This window comes from Pan paniscus, chromosome 7 (genome assembly GCF_029289425.2).
Source record: "Pan paniscus chromosome 7, NHGRI_mPanPan1-v2.0_pri, whole genome shotgun sequence".
Lineage (NCBI taxonomy): Eukaryota > Metazoa > Chordata > Mammalia > Primates > Hominidae > Pan > Pan paniscus.
The window spans coordinates 103975125-103991210 of NC_073256.2; the positions used below are offsets into that span (position 1 = coordinate 103975125).

Consider the following 16086-nt stretch of genomic DNA (forward strand, 5'->3'; position numbering starts at 1 on the left):
TTGTTTTTCTTCCATGAATTACTTACTCATATTCTCTCTCCCTTTAAAAAACTGGGCTTTTTGTCATTATGCAAAGAAAGCACAAGAGCTAGTTGCCTTCTTATAATTTATAATTAAGTGGAAATAATTTACAATTAAGAGGAAATTAGAGGACATGCTGTACTATGTGGCACTTCCTGAAAGTACAAAAGATAATCCCTTGAGATAGAACCATCATAGGTTGATGTTTTTAGAGGCAGTTGGGAGACAGAAAATGTGAGCAGAGTTGGAAGTATGGGACAGAGGTAAGTGACGGAGGAGAGACAACCTTCCAGAGTATGGCAGGCAGCAGGGACAAAGGCCAGAGGAAGAAGGGCAGGTATTTGTTCCAGAGAAAAAGCAAGGAGACCCACTTAAGTGGAGGATATGGTTAGGGTAGTGGAAATTAAATTTGTATAAATAGGATTTAACTGGTAGGAGGACTAGTAGGTTCCTTTGATGATTGGTTTTATGTGTCAACTTGATGGGGCCACAGGATGCCCAGATAGCTGGTAAAACATTATTTCTGGGTATGTTTGTGGATGAGATCAGCATTTGAATTGGTGGACAGAGTAAAGCAGGTTGCCCTCCCCAATGTAGGTGGGCATAATCCAGTTTGTTGAGGGCCTGAATAGAACAAAAATATGGAGGAAGGGAGAATTTGCTCTCTTGGCCTGGTTGCTCATCCTGGGACATTAATCTTCTCCTGTCTCAGGCTGCAACCTTTACCATTAGCTCTCCTAATTCTCAGTCCTTTGGATTCAGACTAGAGCTACACCACCAGCTCTCTTGGGTCTCCAGCTTAAAGACTGCAGATCATGGAACATCTCAGCTTTCACAGTTGTGTGAGCCAATTCCTAATAATAAACCATGTATATATAAAATATATAAATAAAAAACATGATAAATATCTCTATGATATATATTAAAATATATAATAAATCTCTACATATATTTGTAATATATAATATATATTTAAATATATTTATTATAAGGAATTGGCTCATGAAATTATGAAGGAAAAGAAGTCTCATGATCTACCATCTACAAACTGGTGTCCCTGGAAAGCCCGTTGTATAATTTTAGTCTGAGTCTGAAGGCATCAGAACCAGAAGAACCAGTGGTCTAAGTTCCAGTCTGAATCCAATGGCCTGAGATAGATATATATCCCCTATTGCTTTTTTTTCCCCCTCTGGAAAACTCTAATACAGCCACTGAGCAGGGAAGTAACATGGTCAAAAGTAGGGTTTTAGAAAGATTTTATTTTCCAATAGCAAAGGGACTAAGAGGGCAGACCAGTGACGAGAGCAGACTATAGGTAAAAAGTGAATGTTTATTTGCATTGAACAGAAAATATGTTCTGGGTGTTAGCAATGGGATTGAAAAAGAAAGGATAATTAGAAAGATTTAAAAAGAAAAAGAATTTGGTGGCACCAAATCAACAATAAAAAAGGTCTTGAATTTTCTTAGATTTTAGTCTGATGGATTGCAAATAAATTGATATTATCTGAAACAGGATAGCTTGGGGGGGAAAATAACTGCCAGGCGAAAAGCATAAATTGCAATGGTCTTGTATTTTAATATCATTTGAATAAATTACAGGGTGTAAAGGGAAAGCATATTGCTCACAAGTTGAGGACTTTTGTCCTTTTCTTTTCCTATTATCAGATGCTTCAGCCCTATTCTACCTTTTTTTTCTGGGTTTTTAAATCACCCTTTTTATATGCAATCACTCTTTCTGCATACAAACTCCCATTTATCAAATAAATACTATTTAACAATTTGTCCATATTCCCTTAAATCCTGAAAAAACCAACCATCCTTTAGTAAAACTTGTTATATTTTGTGATACTCAAACACTACATGCAAAAATGGTGACTCTATCAAATGATACAGTTTATTATAGTGATTGATTTGTACATGGTTTGCTAAATGCATCTATGTTGTAGGCTTTTTGGCTAATATGATTTGTTAAAACCCTTTCAGCAAAGTGCTGTTACAGTGACCATCTTTGGAGACTTGGAAATAGCCTCATTACACAGAACTTGATGTTATACACTAATGGCATTTATTAGAATGGAATTCTATATGTATTATTACTTCCGACATCAGCCTGGCCTTTGTAGCCTCCTCACAGCATGCAACTTTGGTAATTATGCTAATGCTAGCTAATTCATGAGGACAACTTCCTAAAGTGCCCTTAATTAACTTGGAGATTTTGTAAACAGCTATACATGTAGATTCCGGAAATTGTGGGGATATGTCAATCTGACATGTGTAGAGTCTGCCTTCCTAACCTCATCACTTTGTTTTACTAAAGCTTAATTTTAAACAAGAAGTTCCAATCTGATATCTTTTCCAGCATGTGCTTGAGGAAGATTCTGATAAGTGTCACTTTAGCCTGTATCCTCCCGTCCAAGTCCCTTGAGCCAGATGAGTTAGGTAGATTGGTGTCTTTTAAGTTGGTTAGAAGAGAAAATATTGAAGTTTATTTCTTTAGTAAAGGGTACAATTTTTCCAATATGTTCCTGCAATGTGATTTTGCCAGTTTGCTAATTCTGCCGACCAACATTGGTCTTCAGGGGACTGTTCCAAAAATCAGACTTCTCATTCAGAAAGCTTCATGAGCTCTGCTTCCCTTCAGTCCCAGCTGCTGGGGATTTTTGGATATTACAGTGACTCATCATCCTCATTTGAATGAAAATAATCTGATTTTTGACCTATTACATTAAAATCTTATACCCTTTACATGTAAGAGGTGAAATTCATAAACCTAGAACAATTAGCCAGGCTTTAGAGTGCCAAAGAAGAAATTAAACACAGTAAAAATTAAGAGAAAAGGTTAGTGAATCACATCACAGCCAAGAGCAAGCTAATAAAACTGGAAGGAAGAGACATCATCAGGAAAGAACCAAAGGAAAAGGAAACTTACTACATACAATTAGAAGATATAGCAATTGCATAAAGTTAATGAAAACGGAGAATAGGGATGGCTTTTAATAATCTTCTTATTACCACTGCATGAAATCACACTCTCAGATAAGTCCTAGAAACTAAGCTAGGGATTTGCCTTTCGTTTCTCAAGGGTCCCAGCGTGTCGTTTCCCCTCGTTAATTTAAGTTACAATCCTAGGTACAATCACTTTGGGAACTAGCTATATCACATCTAAAGATAATCAAACATTTATTGCTTAGCCTTTTCTTTGACTTCAATAGTAAGAACCTCTTCTCCGCCCTCAGCAGAAGGAGCCATGCTGATAATGAGTGATTGACGGGAAGTCCCTCTGGGTAAAACTGTCCTTCTAACTGAGTGGGGCTCTTCCTCCACTGCAATAGGACTTGCTGTACATTCAGGTCTGTCCAGTGGCTTCTCTTCTGGCTCTCTTCCTTTATCTTTATCTTCATTTTCTTTTCCTTTATCTTCATTTTCTTTTTGTTTATCTTCGTTTTCTTTTTGTTTATCTTCATTTGCTTTTCCTTCTTCCTCTCCTCCTTCAGAATTTTCTTTTTTCTGGAAGGAGCAATTACAAAGAACTGGTGTTGAAATCATAATTAAAAACATTGGATTAGATTTTGATTAGCATGCAATGGCTAAGATCACCACCAAGACAGACTGTCTGAATTAAGTGAATCCAGGAATCATGTCTGCTTTGCTTCTGACTATCATTTGATGAAGTTTCTGGTGTGCTAGAGAATGGACTTGTTGCCTTTGACTCATAATGTTAGTCTGAATTGCATTTTTTTGTCTCTGCCAAGGAATTCTCTTCCTATTGGTCCTTATACTCTCTGAATTATTAGACTCAGTGCTCAGGACTCTGTTTTTGCTTTTTAAATATTTACTTATTCTGTAGAGATAAAATTTTAAATATTTATTTTTAATAAAAACATATTAACCAATACTATATAAAAATACTGTAAAAAGTAGGGTTTTCCTCTTGCCTAAGCTCGTGGGAGAACCTCAGGGAGAAACTTATCCCTTTCCTAGTATGATCTTTTCCATTTGTCCCACAGGTGCTTGACCTGTCATGTTTGTACCTATCGTGTTTAGCACTAGCTGTAGAAATTTCATAGCAAAAGGTACACTATGCTCTTTACTGGTAATGCTTGGGATCAATTTGAGAAAGGCTTGCCTGAGATATGAATGTGCACAGATAAAGTTGAGATTCTTAACACATTTACTTATATATTTCTTTACTCCCATACTTTTTTAATGCAAATTACTATTTCTATGCTGATGCAAATGAAGCATTTGGTTTATACTGGATCCCTAACTTTCACCACAGTGTTGTATGTGTGGAAAAGGAAAAGGCAAGTTTTCATCTTTTGTATGTGACTGACTTTATAACATGTGCTTTACTTATTTTCTGAAAGGTCCACAGCTACCCATTTCTACAGTTTTAGAGATAACATAATGACTAGGTTCAGAAAACCTGAATCCCTGCTCTGTCTGTTTCTCAATATCTGCCCTCATAGACTAATTACGAGAATCAAAGAAATATGAAACCAAAAAAAAGAGAGAGAGAGAAACAATAACATTTGAGTTTCTTTATATTTTTAGGAATTGAAAGGCAGGTTGGTGTAGGCCTGTAAGTCTGAACACCTGAGTAATAGCTTTCTGCTCTGTAACTAATTATGATCTTATCCAAATTCCTTGATCTCGTTTTCCGTTTCTTCATCTATAACATGAAAAGCTTGGATGAAATTTACAAAGTTATTTCAGGCTTTAAACATTTGTGATCTATAGTAATTGAATATTTGTGAAAATGTTGATAAAATGGGTTATTTATTTATATATCCATATGTATGTCTGTATATATACAGTTGATTCTTATTATTCATGTAGTTTTGTTCTATAAATTTTCCACAAACAGCAAGTTAGCAAGTACTGAACCATTGTTCTTGGAGGAAATACAGCATTAAGTTCCTATGAGATATTATGGTTCAAGCCATAATATTTTTGTCAATTGGTCAATGTATAACTTTGTTTCATGTGTGTTTTTGTTTAGAGATACACTATTTAATTTGATCAATTGATTAATTTGAGGTATTATGGATTCATTATATTGAACTCATGGAAACAGCACTGTAATGCCTGAATGAAGTTTACCTAACACACATATTTTCTCTGGAAGGCACATCACAGCATTTTGGCACTTAGGAGCACTAGACAGTATTTCAGGACTATGCTTGGGGGCTATTTTAAGCAGCAAAATCACACACATGCAAAAAGCACAAAAATGTGGAAAGCATGGCACTAAAAGTGTCACTCTTTTTTGTTGTTGTTTTTGTTTGTTTGTTTGTTTGTTTGTTTTTTGAGACAGAGTATCGCTCTGTCGCCCAGGCTGGAGTGCAGTGTTGTGATCTCGGCTCACTACAACGTTTGCCTCCCAGATTCAAGCGATTCTCTTGCCTCAGCCTCCCAAGTAGCTGGGATTACAAGCGTGTGCCACCATGCCCAGCTAATTTTTTGTTTTCAGTAGAGACAGGGTTTCACCATGTTAGTCAGAATGGTCTCAATCTCCTGACCTCGTGATCCGCCCGCCTTGGCCTCCCAAAGTGCTGGGATTACAGGTGTGAGCCACCGCACCCGGCCAAGGGTCATTCGTTTATAGTATCAGAGCTGAAACAAGAAAGGAGAGTGCCTCTTTTTTCAACCTCAGCTGAAAATGTATGCATCAAGCAACTTAAATTTTTTGCCACCCTGCACGTGCTCTTGTCCACAAATGACCACAAAAGCACCATGAGTATTGATTTTAAGTTACTAATAAATTATAGTAAGTAGATTCACCAATATAGAATCTGCAAATAATCTATGAATAATGAGGGTATACTCTGTTTATAAATACATGTATATTAAAGCCATCTATAAACATCCTGTGAGGGTTAAATGTGATGATATGTGGGAATTCAGCAGTTTAAATAATAATGTGCTGTATATAAAGCAGGAAGTATTAGTATTAGATTAGTCCAAATCATCCCAGTGTCTGAAATGGAATTAGAGTGGGCGTTTGTGGGTATATACTTAGTCTGGGGCCTTCTCCATGACAGCCCTCCATTCACTCCACCTTATTACCTGAGCTGCTTGTTCTCGCTTCAATTTGAGTAGTCTTGCAAGACTTGCTTTTCCTGTGCCTCCTAGGAGAGTTTTAAACAGTTTGGGTGTCTCTTCTTTCAGTGGGAAGAGGAAGGCAAGATCTTTTCTTGGAGGGGTTGTTTCTGCGGTCTTAGCCTTCTGCTTTAAAAGCACTCTGTGGGTAGGAGAGAAAAGCTGTTTTAGGTAACTCTGTGAGAGTTCTGGCAAAATCTACTAAAAAAACTGCAATTTATCCTAACCTGTGTAGTCTCAATGGGTACCTACATTAATAGTTGTTCATTAAGCATATCTCACTGTGATCAAGTTTATCACAATCATAATACGGTTCTCCCTATCTCACAGTTTACAAAGTAAAACCAACTCCATCCATCTCTAATGGTGTTTTAAAGGTTGTACCTGGCTTTCTTCATGAGGATCCTTTCAGAATCTGGATAATGCACTAGAATTTCTTGGAGGGTCTTTTTGTCTAGAGTTAAAAGATTGGCAAACCCGTGGGCCACCACATTGGCAGTTCGACGGTTTCCTCCTCCTGCTGCTAGAAGGCTGTAAGAGAGAAAAATGAGTCTTTGCCACCAGTTTCAGTTTTCCTCCACTGAAATCTCTTTAAAAAAATAGCAACTATTATAAGTATTTATACTGCTTCAGAAATCATTCCCTAGAGGTGAGGGTCCAGGTGATTGTGCAGAGAGTGTCAAGATGTGGGAATAGAAATGGCTCAGTTTTCAATATATTTTTTCTCTAACTCCCACCTCTAAGTCCCACAAATCAAGGACTTGTGGCTGTCAGTATCCTGTCAGATCCTTCATCCCAGATTCCAGAAATGCAGAATCCTTTTGGACTGGGTATCCCTCATTTGCTCCTTCAGATCCACTTTTCACCTCTTCCCATGCTCCTTTGTTTCCCAGGAAGCTGACCTCTGTAGGCTTGCCCTCTGACTTCACTTGGGCTCAGCCATTGGAAAAGACGAATAGGAAATCAGAAAGCAGGAAGAGAGTGGGATCAGAGCATTTATCTCCCCTGTTATTTTCCTGCCAAGCCTTAGGTTAGCAGTGGCTGCAGTTCTCTACCAAAATCTACAGCTCCTGACACATGGATGTCTTCTAGAAGTGCAATTCCCATCACTCCTGATGAGTTCTGGTAAACATACCCTCTTCTTTTCCCATTCAGGCCTCACTGTAGTAACAGTTCCTTTGCTGTTGCTAAATTTGAGATGCATTGCCACATTTTGTTGGTGTAGTAGTCCGTTTTCACCTTGCTATAAAGATACTACCTGAGACTGGGTAATTTCTAAACAAAGGATGCTTAATTAACTCAATTCTGCATCACTGGGGAGGCCTCAGGAAACATACGGTCATGGTGGAAGGCAACTGGGAAGCAAGGCACATCTTATATGGCAGCAGGAAAGAGAGAGAGCAAGGAAGTGCCACACTTTAAAACCATCAGCTCTCCTGGGAACTCACTCATTATCACGAGAATAGCACGGGGGTGGCGGGGGGAACTGCCCTCATGATCCAGTCACCTCCCATCAGGTCCTTCCCTCAACACATGGGGATTACAATTTGAGAAGAGATTTGGGTTGGGACACAGAGCCAAACCATGTCAGTTGGGTACTCTTAGACTTTTCCTCACTTCTGTCAGTAATCTCTTTATTAAAGTTTACTCAATTGCCTCACTTGAGTGTGTCTGTTTTCCACCTGGGCTCTGGCTGATACAACTCTCAACATCAAATGTGAAAGCCAGCACTTCATGATGCCCTGGTCACCTCAGGTGAATCCAATCTCGTCTCCTACTATACTCCAAAATCAACTTGTTCCTCAGTGTCATAAGCTGCTCTATAATATAGTCATTCATATACATCTCCCCACCTGGAATGCCAGGGAATTGTGGGCTTTATGTCTTGGAGGGATATAAAAGAGCATTTTGCATTTGAGAAATAAGCAACAAAGAGTGGGGGAATAAACACAGAAAGGAATAAGATAAATGAATAAAAAGTCTATCGTTACCAGTGATCTGAGAAGGAAGGATTGGTTTGCAAAAACAGAACAAGAAAAACCACATTTCAAATGTTTAAAAAAGACACCATAGGATCTGCATTGAGAGGATAACACAACAGATTGAACCCCTTGGAGTTAATCTGTTAGAAACTGAGAAAGAAGGATCACATTAACAAAAGCAGTTTCTACAGGTGGAGAAGACAGAGAAAACACTCTGACCTTTGGAAGCAATGAGATATAAGAAGCTGCATGGGCCCTGTGCCTGAAGATTTATGTTATACAGTATGAACAACTTCTGTTGTTGCAGAAAAGGGAGCACTCCAGTTGGCTGTTAATTGTTAAAAAACTTATATAGGGTTTTAGCTCTGACAGGTTAAGAGCCTGGAAATCATTACTCCTGTCCTTACAACAAGATAAAGCTGCACAATTGAAAAATTAACGACTTTTCTTAGATCCTTCAGAGAACTGAAGTCACAGGGCAAACTACCGCCCCCAAATCTGGAGAGAGAGGTGAATCCATAAAACTACAGCCATATCTGCTTACTGCAGCAGAAGCCCCTGGAGTCATAACTGGTAAGAATGCTTAAATGCTCATTTTAATAAATTGTTGGAGGCTGAATGTGGACTAGCATGAGAGTGAGAAACTCTTGGGGGCCATGGTTATAAAGTCACTCACACTTTTGTGGGATTTACCACCAGGAACCTCATCAGGTTCTTAGGGTGAAGAGCCAAGGAAGATCCCCTCTCGGCTCTGGCAGGCGTAGGGGAAGATTAATCATTGTGAAATATACCCAGAGCATATTCGTTCTCCATACCGCAGGCCTACTATTTAGAGAAAAATACTTTACCAGAGCTTTGTGCTACCTGAGGGAAGAACATTTTTCCCAATGCAGCCCCTTTAAGCCTTCCTGTCTTATGTAAGGGAGATGGAAATCTAAGAAACTCCTGTGAATGTCACAGCATTGGGACATACAAAAAACTGAAACTTTATCACAGAATTATAAATCGTTTCCCCTTCTCCATACCTTACCCCCGCCCAAGTCTCCTATATAATACTAACGAATTACAGCTGAAACAGCAGCAAGATGCAAACCCTCTCTGAGAAGCCTCTGTAAGCCCAGTCAACAGTGGAGACAAAGACAGGGAACTAGAAGGAATTTGAAGCCTCTGGCACCAACAGCTATACCAAATGTTAAACACAGCCCGAGTCCTAGCCAAATTAGTATAAAATGTCACACTAGAGGCCTGTTTACCTCAGTCCATATTATTTGTAACATAATTTTTAGCTTTGAACCACAAAAAACAAAAAAATTATAAGGAATTCTAAAAGGGAAGAAAAAACAGTCCAAAGAAATAAGCAGCAGAAATAGACTGAAATATGACACAGATATTGGAGTTATTAGACTGGAAATATTTTAAAACTATGATTAATATGTAATCCCAGCACTTTGGGAGGCTGAGATGGGTGGATCACTTGAGCTCAGAGTTCAAGACCAGCCTGGGCAACATGGTCAAACCCCATCTCCACTAAAAATATAAAAATTTAGCCAGGCGTAGTGGCATGCCCTGTGGTACCAGCTACTTGTGAGGCTGAGAAGGGAGAATCGCTTGAGCTCAGAGGGTGGAGGTTGCAGTGAGCCAAGATTGCACCACTGCACTCCAGCCTGGGCAACAGAGGGAGACCCTATCTCAAAAAAAAAAAAAAATGGCCTAGAACTTTTCAAAATTAATGTCAGATACAAAACCATAGATCCAGGAAGATAGGAGAACATTAAGCAAGATAAATGCCAAAAGAAACAAAACAAATGAAAAACCCCCAACTTCTGGGCATATCATATTCCAACTGCAGAAAACCAAAGACAAAACCTTGAAAGAATCCAGAGGGGGGAAGTACCTAAGATAGAGAGAAACAAGAATAAGAGTTGTAGCAGATTTTTAAATTAGAAGCCACACAAGAAAGACAGTGGAGTACAGTATTTAAAGTGTGGCAAGAAAAAACTACCAACTAGAATTCTATATTTAGGGAAATGACCCTTCAAAAGTAAAGAAGAAACAAAGTCATTGTCAGAAAAACAAAAAGAGAGGGAATCAATTGCCAGTGGCCTTGCCCTGCAAAAAACATTTAGAGTTCTTCAGGGAGAAGGAAAATGATATAGATCAGAAACTCAGGTCTACACAAAGAAAGGAAGGACATTTAAAAAGGCATAAATGAAAGTAAAATATTTTGTCATTCCTTTTTGTTTTTTTTTTGAGACAGAGTTTTGCTGTTGTCACCCAGGCTGGAGTGCAATGGTACAATCTTGGCTTACTGCAACCTCTGCTTCCTGGGTTCAAGTGATTCTCCTGCCTCAGTCTCTTGAGTAGCTGGGATTACAGGTGTCCACCACCATGCCTGGCTAATTTTTGTATTTTTAGTAGAGACGGGTTTCACCATGTTGGACAGGCTGGTCTCGAACTCTTGACCTCAGGTGATCTGCCCGCCTTGGCCTCCCAAAGTGCTGGGATTACAGGCATGAGCCACCATGCTCGACAATTTTTTCGCATTCTTAATTGTTATAAAAGACAACTGTTTAATAAAGTGGTAATGTGTTTGGTAATTATAACCTATGGATAAGTGAAATGAAAGACAGCAATGTCATAAGGGCTGAGAGGGAAGAATTGGAAACATTCTGTTGTAAGGCACCACATGTGAAGTGGCATAGTGTTATATGATGGTAGGTTCAGATTAGTTCAAAATGCATATTGAAAACTTTAGAGTAACCATTAAACTTTAAAAAATAAGTATAATTATTATGCTAAGAGAGAAAAAGAAAATGGAATCATATAAAATGCCCAAAGCCAGAGAAGGAAGGAAAAAAGTGGGAGGAAACTGGTGTAAGGCCACTCATGGCTTCAAACTTGACCACTTACCTGCACCTAGCATTAATGACAGGGTCCAGGACTCTCCAGGCCACTTAAGAATTGACTTAGACCTGGCAAGGTGACTCACGCATGTAATCTCAGCACTTTGGGAGGTTGAGGCAGGCAGATTGCTGGAGCCCAGGAGTTCGAGACCAGACTGGGCAACATGGCAAAATCCCATCTCTACAAAAAATACAAAAATTAGCTGGGCGTCGTGGCACACACCTATAGTCCCAGCTACTTGGGAGGCTGAGGTAGAAGGATCACTTGACCCTGGGAGGTTGAGGCTGCAGCAAGAGCCATGGTCACACCAATACACTCCAGACTGGGTGACAGAGTGAGACCTTGTCTCAAAAAAAAAAAAAAAAAAAAAAAAGAATTCCTCCTCTAAGGCAGAAAGTATATATTTGGAATCTTTAAATATGTTCTCAATGATTTCACATTTCAAATTTTTTCCTTTGTGGAAAACCACTAACTTTAGTCTTTTCCTAAGGTACTCTTAAGACAAGCTCCACCTTTGTCAGAGAATACAAGGGAAATAAAGTTTACCCATCTATCTATGTATCTACGTATCATTCTGTCTGTCCTCTGTTGTCACAACCATATCTTCACTCATTCATCTACTCAGCTTTCTTCTATCTACCTTCTTCCCTTTCTATGAAATTGACGTTAATATTTGAAGGACAATGATTGGATGAGTCTGTTTCATTCACATTCCTGTTGTCATGGACACAGGGTAATCCTGTAGTTATGCAAGGCTGGATGGGATTGGGGAGGTTAATTTGAACCTGAGAATATCTGTATATGTATGTTAGACTATGAGAATAGAACGGAAATAACATATTTAAATGTCAGGTTATTTTGAGATTTCTCAAGTTTTAATTAAACTTGCCTACAGGTTACACGTTTGGAGTGCTTGATGAGTTTTTAAACGGAAGAAATAGTCTGTCTGCCAGATGGATTTTGCCCAAACTCTTTCAGCAACGTTTAAAATAGCATCTTTTTTTTTCTCATCTTGTCCACAAAATGCTTCTCCAGCATTCCACCCATGGAAAGTTTCACTCATTAAATAGCCTAAATATTCCCAGCCCCACATAGAGTTTCTGAAAGAGCCCATGCTGGAGTACAAAGAATTGAGGTTGCTATTGTTTCCCTAGGTAAAAATAGAGTGAGCAGAGCAATGGACCAGGAAACAAAGAAATGGTTCTAATCCTAGAGCCACCTCTATTTGCTATGACCTTAGACAATAACATAAAGACTTTTTTGATTTTCACTCTAATCATGTAAGTATTTATTAAGTGCCTACCGTGTATTCAGTACAGTGAAGTGGGTAAAAAGGAGAATTATTAAAGGATGGTATGGTTTTGTGAAAAGAATACATACTTTGGAACCAGATAATCCTACCATCTACTGTGTTTCTGAACAGATTACTAATGTCTCCTGTAGGAAACAAGGCCATATTTAGTACCTACTATAGGTATCTGATTATCTTAAAGAAGAAATAGTACTAGTGTGCCAAAGTTGAGTACTAGTGTGCCAAAGTTGGGTGAATGAACAAAAGCAGGTGTGAGAATGTTATGGAGAAATGGTGTATTCAGGGACTGTGTAAGATAACTTGTATATGCAAAACTCAGTAAATGTGAGGAACAAGTATACACACACATACACACATACATTTTCACATACATACATAAATAGCATATGTAACAGACATTTATATACATATACATTTGTGTGTATGTATGTGTATATATATATTTATATATTTTTTCAGACAGAGCTAGAATATTAAGATAGTCCCTGGTCAGTCATCCATTCCAAGCTTTGTCCAGGGCTGCCACATGTAGATTACACATTGCATGTTACATACAAACTGTAATGTGATTGGAGCCCTCTGGAGTTGTGCAGTGTACAACCTGCACAGCTCTTTTTAGTAGAGCTACTGTATCCAGAAAGAACTCACAAGGAAAAGTAGGATACAAAAGAGCATAAATTGAATGTAGGAGCAAAACAAAAACAAGAATGGGGACATAAAATGGAATTCATAAAAAAATGAACACTTTGGCACAGTGGGGCTTCAAATTTAGGTGTAAGCCTTCTGTACCATAAAAATGGATCCAGAGTTGGCTTAAAGACAGGCAGAAATATCTCCTGAAGGGCTTAGTAAAGGGGCCATTCTGCAAAGTGGTAGAAAACTTCATATTCTTGCGATAGACACAACAATAAGCTTGCTAGGAGCATTTGTAATAGAGCCCCCAGTAAAGGCTATGAATCACTTTCAAGTAAAGTTCAGTAAGAGTAAGTTTATGGATGGAAGGAGATAGGTCAGTACAATGCATTTCAGATACCCAGCTCTCTCTTTGTTGCTCAGACATGATCAATGGTATACATTTAGAATATTCAGAGAAACAAATAATCTGTTTTAAACATTGTCTTTCTCAGCGAGGCTTTGATAAGTACTTTTTTGGATGCATCCAAGATTGTGCAGATGATTGTGCTTTGAAGGTCAATCATGCAAGGGAAGATAAAGAATTCACTGTAAAAATTGAAAAGAAAAGGAAAAAGATAAATTAGGAGTACATAGAAATAGCATACTCTACAATGGGCTAGATACTCTGCCAACTTCTGGGGCTATAAAGATGATTAACACCTGCCCTCAAGCTGTTTGTAATCTAGGCATGGGGTAAGTGTGTATGCAGATAGCCAATTAGCAAATATTATTACTACTAAGAATATTGTAATAGTAACATTAATAGATAATATTTTTTTTTTAATTTTTTTAAATTATACTTTAAGTTTTAGGGTACATGTGCACATTGTGCAGGTTAGTTACATATGTATACATGTGCCATGCCGGTGTGCTGCACCCACTAACTCGACATCTAGCATTAGGTATATCTCCCAATGCTATCCCTCCCCCCTCCCCCCACCCCACAACAGTCCCCAGAGTGCGATGTTCCCCTTCCTGTGTCCATGTGATCTCATTGTTCAATTCCCACCTATGAGTGAGAATATGCGGTGTTTGGTTTTTTGTTCTTGCAATAGTTTACTGAGAATGATGATTTCCAATTTCATCCATGTCCCTACAAAGGACATGAACTCATCATTTTTTATGGCTGCATAGTATTCCATGGTGTATATGTGCCATATTTTCTTAATCCAGTCTATCATTGTTGGACATTTGGGTTGGTTCCAAGTCTTTGCTATTGTGAATAGTGCCGCAATAAACATACATGTGCATGTGTCTTTATAGCAGCATGATTTATAGTCCTTTGGGTATATACCCAGTAATGGGATGGCTGGGTCAAATGGTATTTCTAGTTCTAGATCCCTGAGGAATCGCCACACTGACTTCCACAATGGTTGAACTAGTTTACAGTCCCACCAACAGTGTAAAAGTGTTCCTATTTCTCCACATCCTCTCCAGCACCTGTTGTTTCCTGACTTTTTAACGATTGCCATTCTAACTAGTGTGAGATGGTATCTCATTGTGGTTTTGATTTGCATTTCTCTGATGGCCAGTGATGGTGAGCATTTTTTCATGTGTTTTTTGGCTGCATAAATGTCTTCTTTTGAGAAGTGTGTGTTCATGTCCTTTGCCCACTTTTTGATGGGGTTGTTTGTTTTTTTCTTGTAAATTTGTTTGAGTTCATTGTAGATTCTGGATATTAGCCCTTTGTCAGATGAGTAGGTTGCAAAAATTTTGTCCCATTTTGTAGGTTGCCTGTTCACTCTGTTGGTAGTTTCTTTTGCTGTGCAGAAGCTCTTTAGTTTAATTAGATCCCATTTGTCAATTTTGTCTTTTGTTGCCATTGCTTTTGGTGTTTTAGACCTGAAGTCCTTGCCCATGCCTGTGTCCTGAATGGTAATGCCTAGGTTTTCTTCTAGGGTTTTTATGGTTTTAGGTCTAACGTTTAAGTCTTTAATCCATCTTGAATTGATTTTTGTATAAGGTGTAAGGAAGGGATCCAGTTTCAGCTTTCTACATATGGCTAGCCAGTTTTCCCAGCACCATTTATTAAATAGGGAATCCTTTCCCCATTGCTTGTTTTTCTCATGTTTGTCAAAGATCAGATAGTTGTAGATATGCGGCGTTATTTCTGAGGGCTCTGTTCTGTTCCATTGATCTATATCTCTGTTTTGGTACCAGTACCATGCTGTTTTGGTTACTGTAGCCTTGTAGTATAGTTTGAAGTCAGGTAGTGTGATGCCTCCAGCTTTGTTCTTTTGGCTTAGGATTGACTTGGTGATGCGGGCTCTTTTTTGGTTCCAAATGAACTTTAAAGTAGTTTTTTCCAATTCTGTGATGAAAGGCATTGGTAGCTTGATGGGGATGGCATTGAATCTGTAAATTACCTTGGGCAGTATGGCCATTTTCACGATATTGATTCTTCCTACCCATGAGCATGGAATGTTCTTCCATTTGTTTGTATCTCTTTTATTTCCTTGAGCAGCGGTTTGTAGTTCTCCTTGAAGAGGTCCTTCACATCCCTTGTAAGTTGGATTCCTAGGTATTTTATTCTCTTTGAAGCAATTGTGAATGGGAGTTCACTCATGATTTGGCTCTCTGTTTGTCTGTTGTTGGTGTATAGGAATGCTTGTGATTTTTGCACATTGATTTTGTATCCTGAGACTTTGCTGAAGTTGCTTATCAGCTTAAGGAGATTTTGGGCTGAGACAATGGGGTTTTCTAGATATACAATCATGTCATCTGCAAACAGGGACAATTTGACTTCCTCTTTTCCTAATTGAATACCCTTTATTTCCTTCTCCTGCCTAATTGCCCTGGCCAGAACTTCCAACACTATGTTGAATAGGAGTGATGAGAGAAGGCATCCCTGTCTTGTGCCAGTTTTCAAAGGGAATGCTTCCAGTTTTTGCCCATTCAGTATGATATTGGCTGTGGGTTTGTCATAGATAGCTCTTATTATTTTGAAATATGTCCCATCAATACCTAATTTATTGAGAGTTTTTAGCATGAAGGTTGTTGAATTTTGTCAAAGGCCTTTTCTGCATCTATTGAGATAATCATGTGGTTTTTGTCTTTGGCTCTGTTTATATGCTGGATTACATTTATTGA

General features: G+C 38.5%; 1 protein-coding gene across 1 annotated transcript in view; it reads right to left on the reverse strand.

The window, feature by feature from the left end:
- Window positions 1–1218: 1218 nt before the first annotated feature.
- The window catches only part of CNGB3 (cyclic nucleotide gated channel subunit beta 3), a 170560-nt gene continuing 155692 nt past the window's right edge, over window positions 1219–16086 (reverse strand). The window contains exons 16-18 of the mRNA XM_003821153.7: window positions 6508–6654; window positions 6091–6265; window positions 1219–3528 (exon numbers count right to left, since the gene is read on the reverse strand). Of these exons, the coding sequence (XP_003821201.2) occupies window positions 3202–3528; window positions 6091–6265; window positions 6508–6654 (649 nt within the window). The 3' untranslated portion in view covers window positions 1219–3201. The remainder of the gene's footprint in view (window positions 3529–6090; window positions 6266–6507; window positions 6655–16086) is intronic.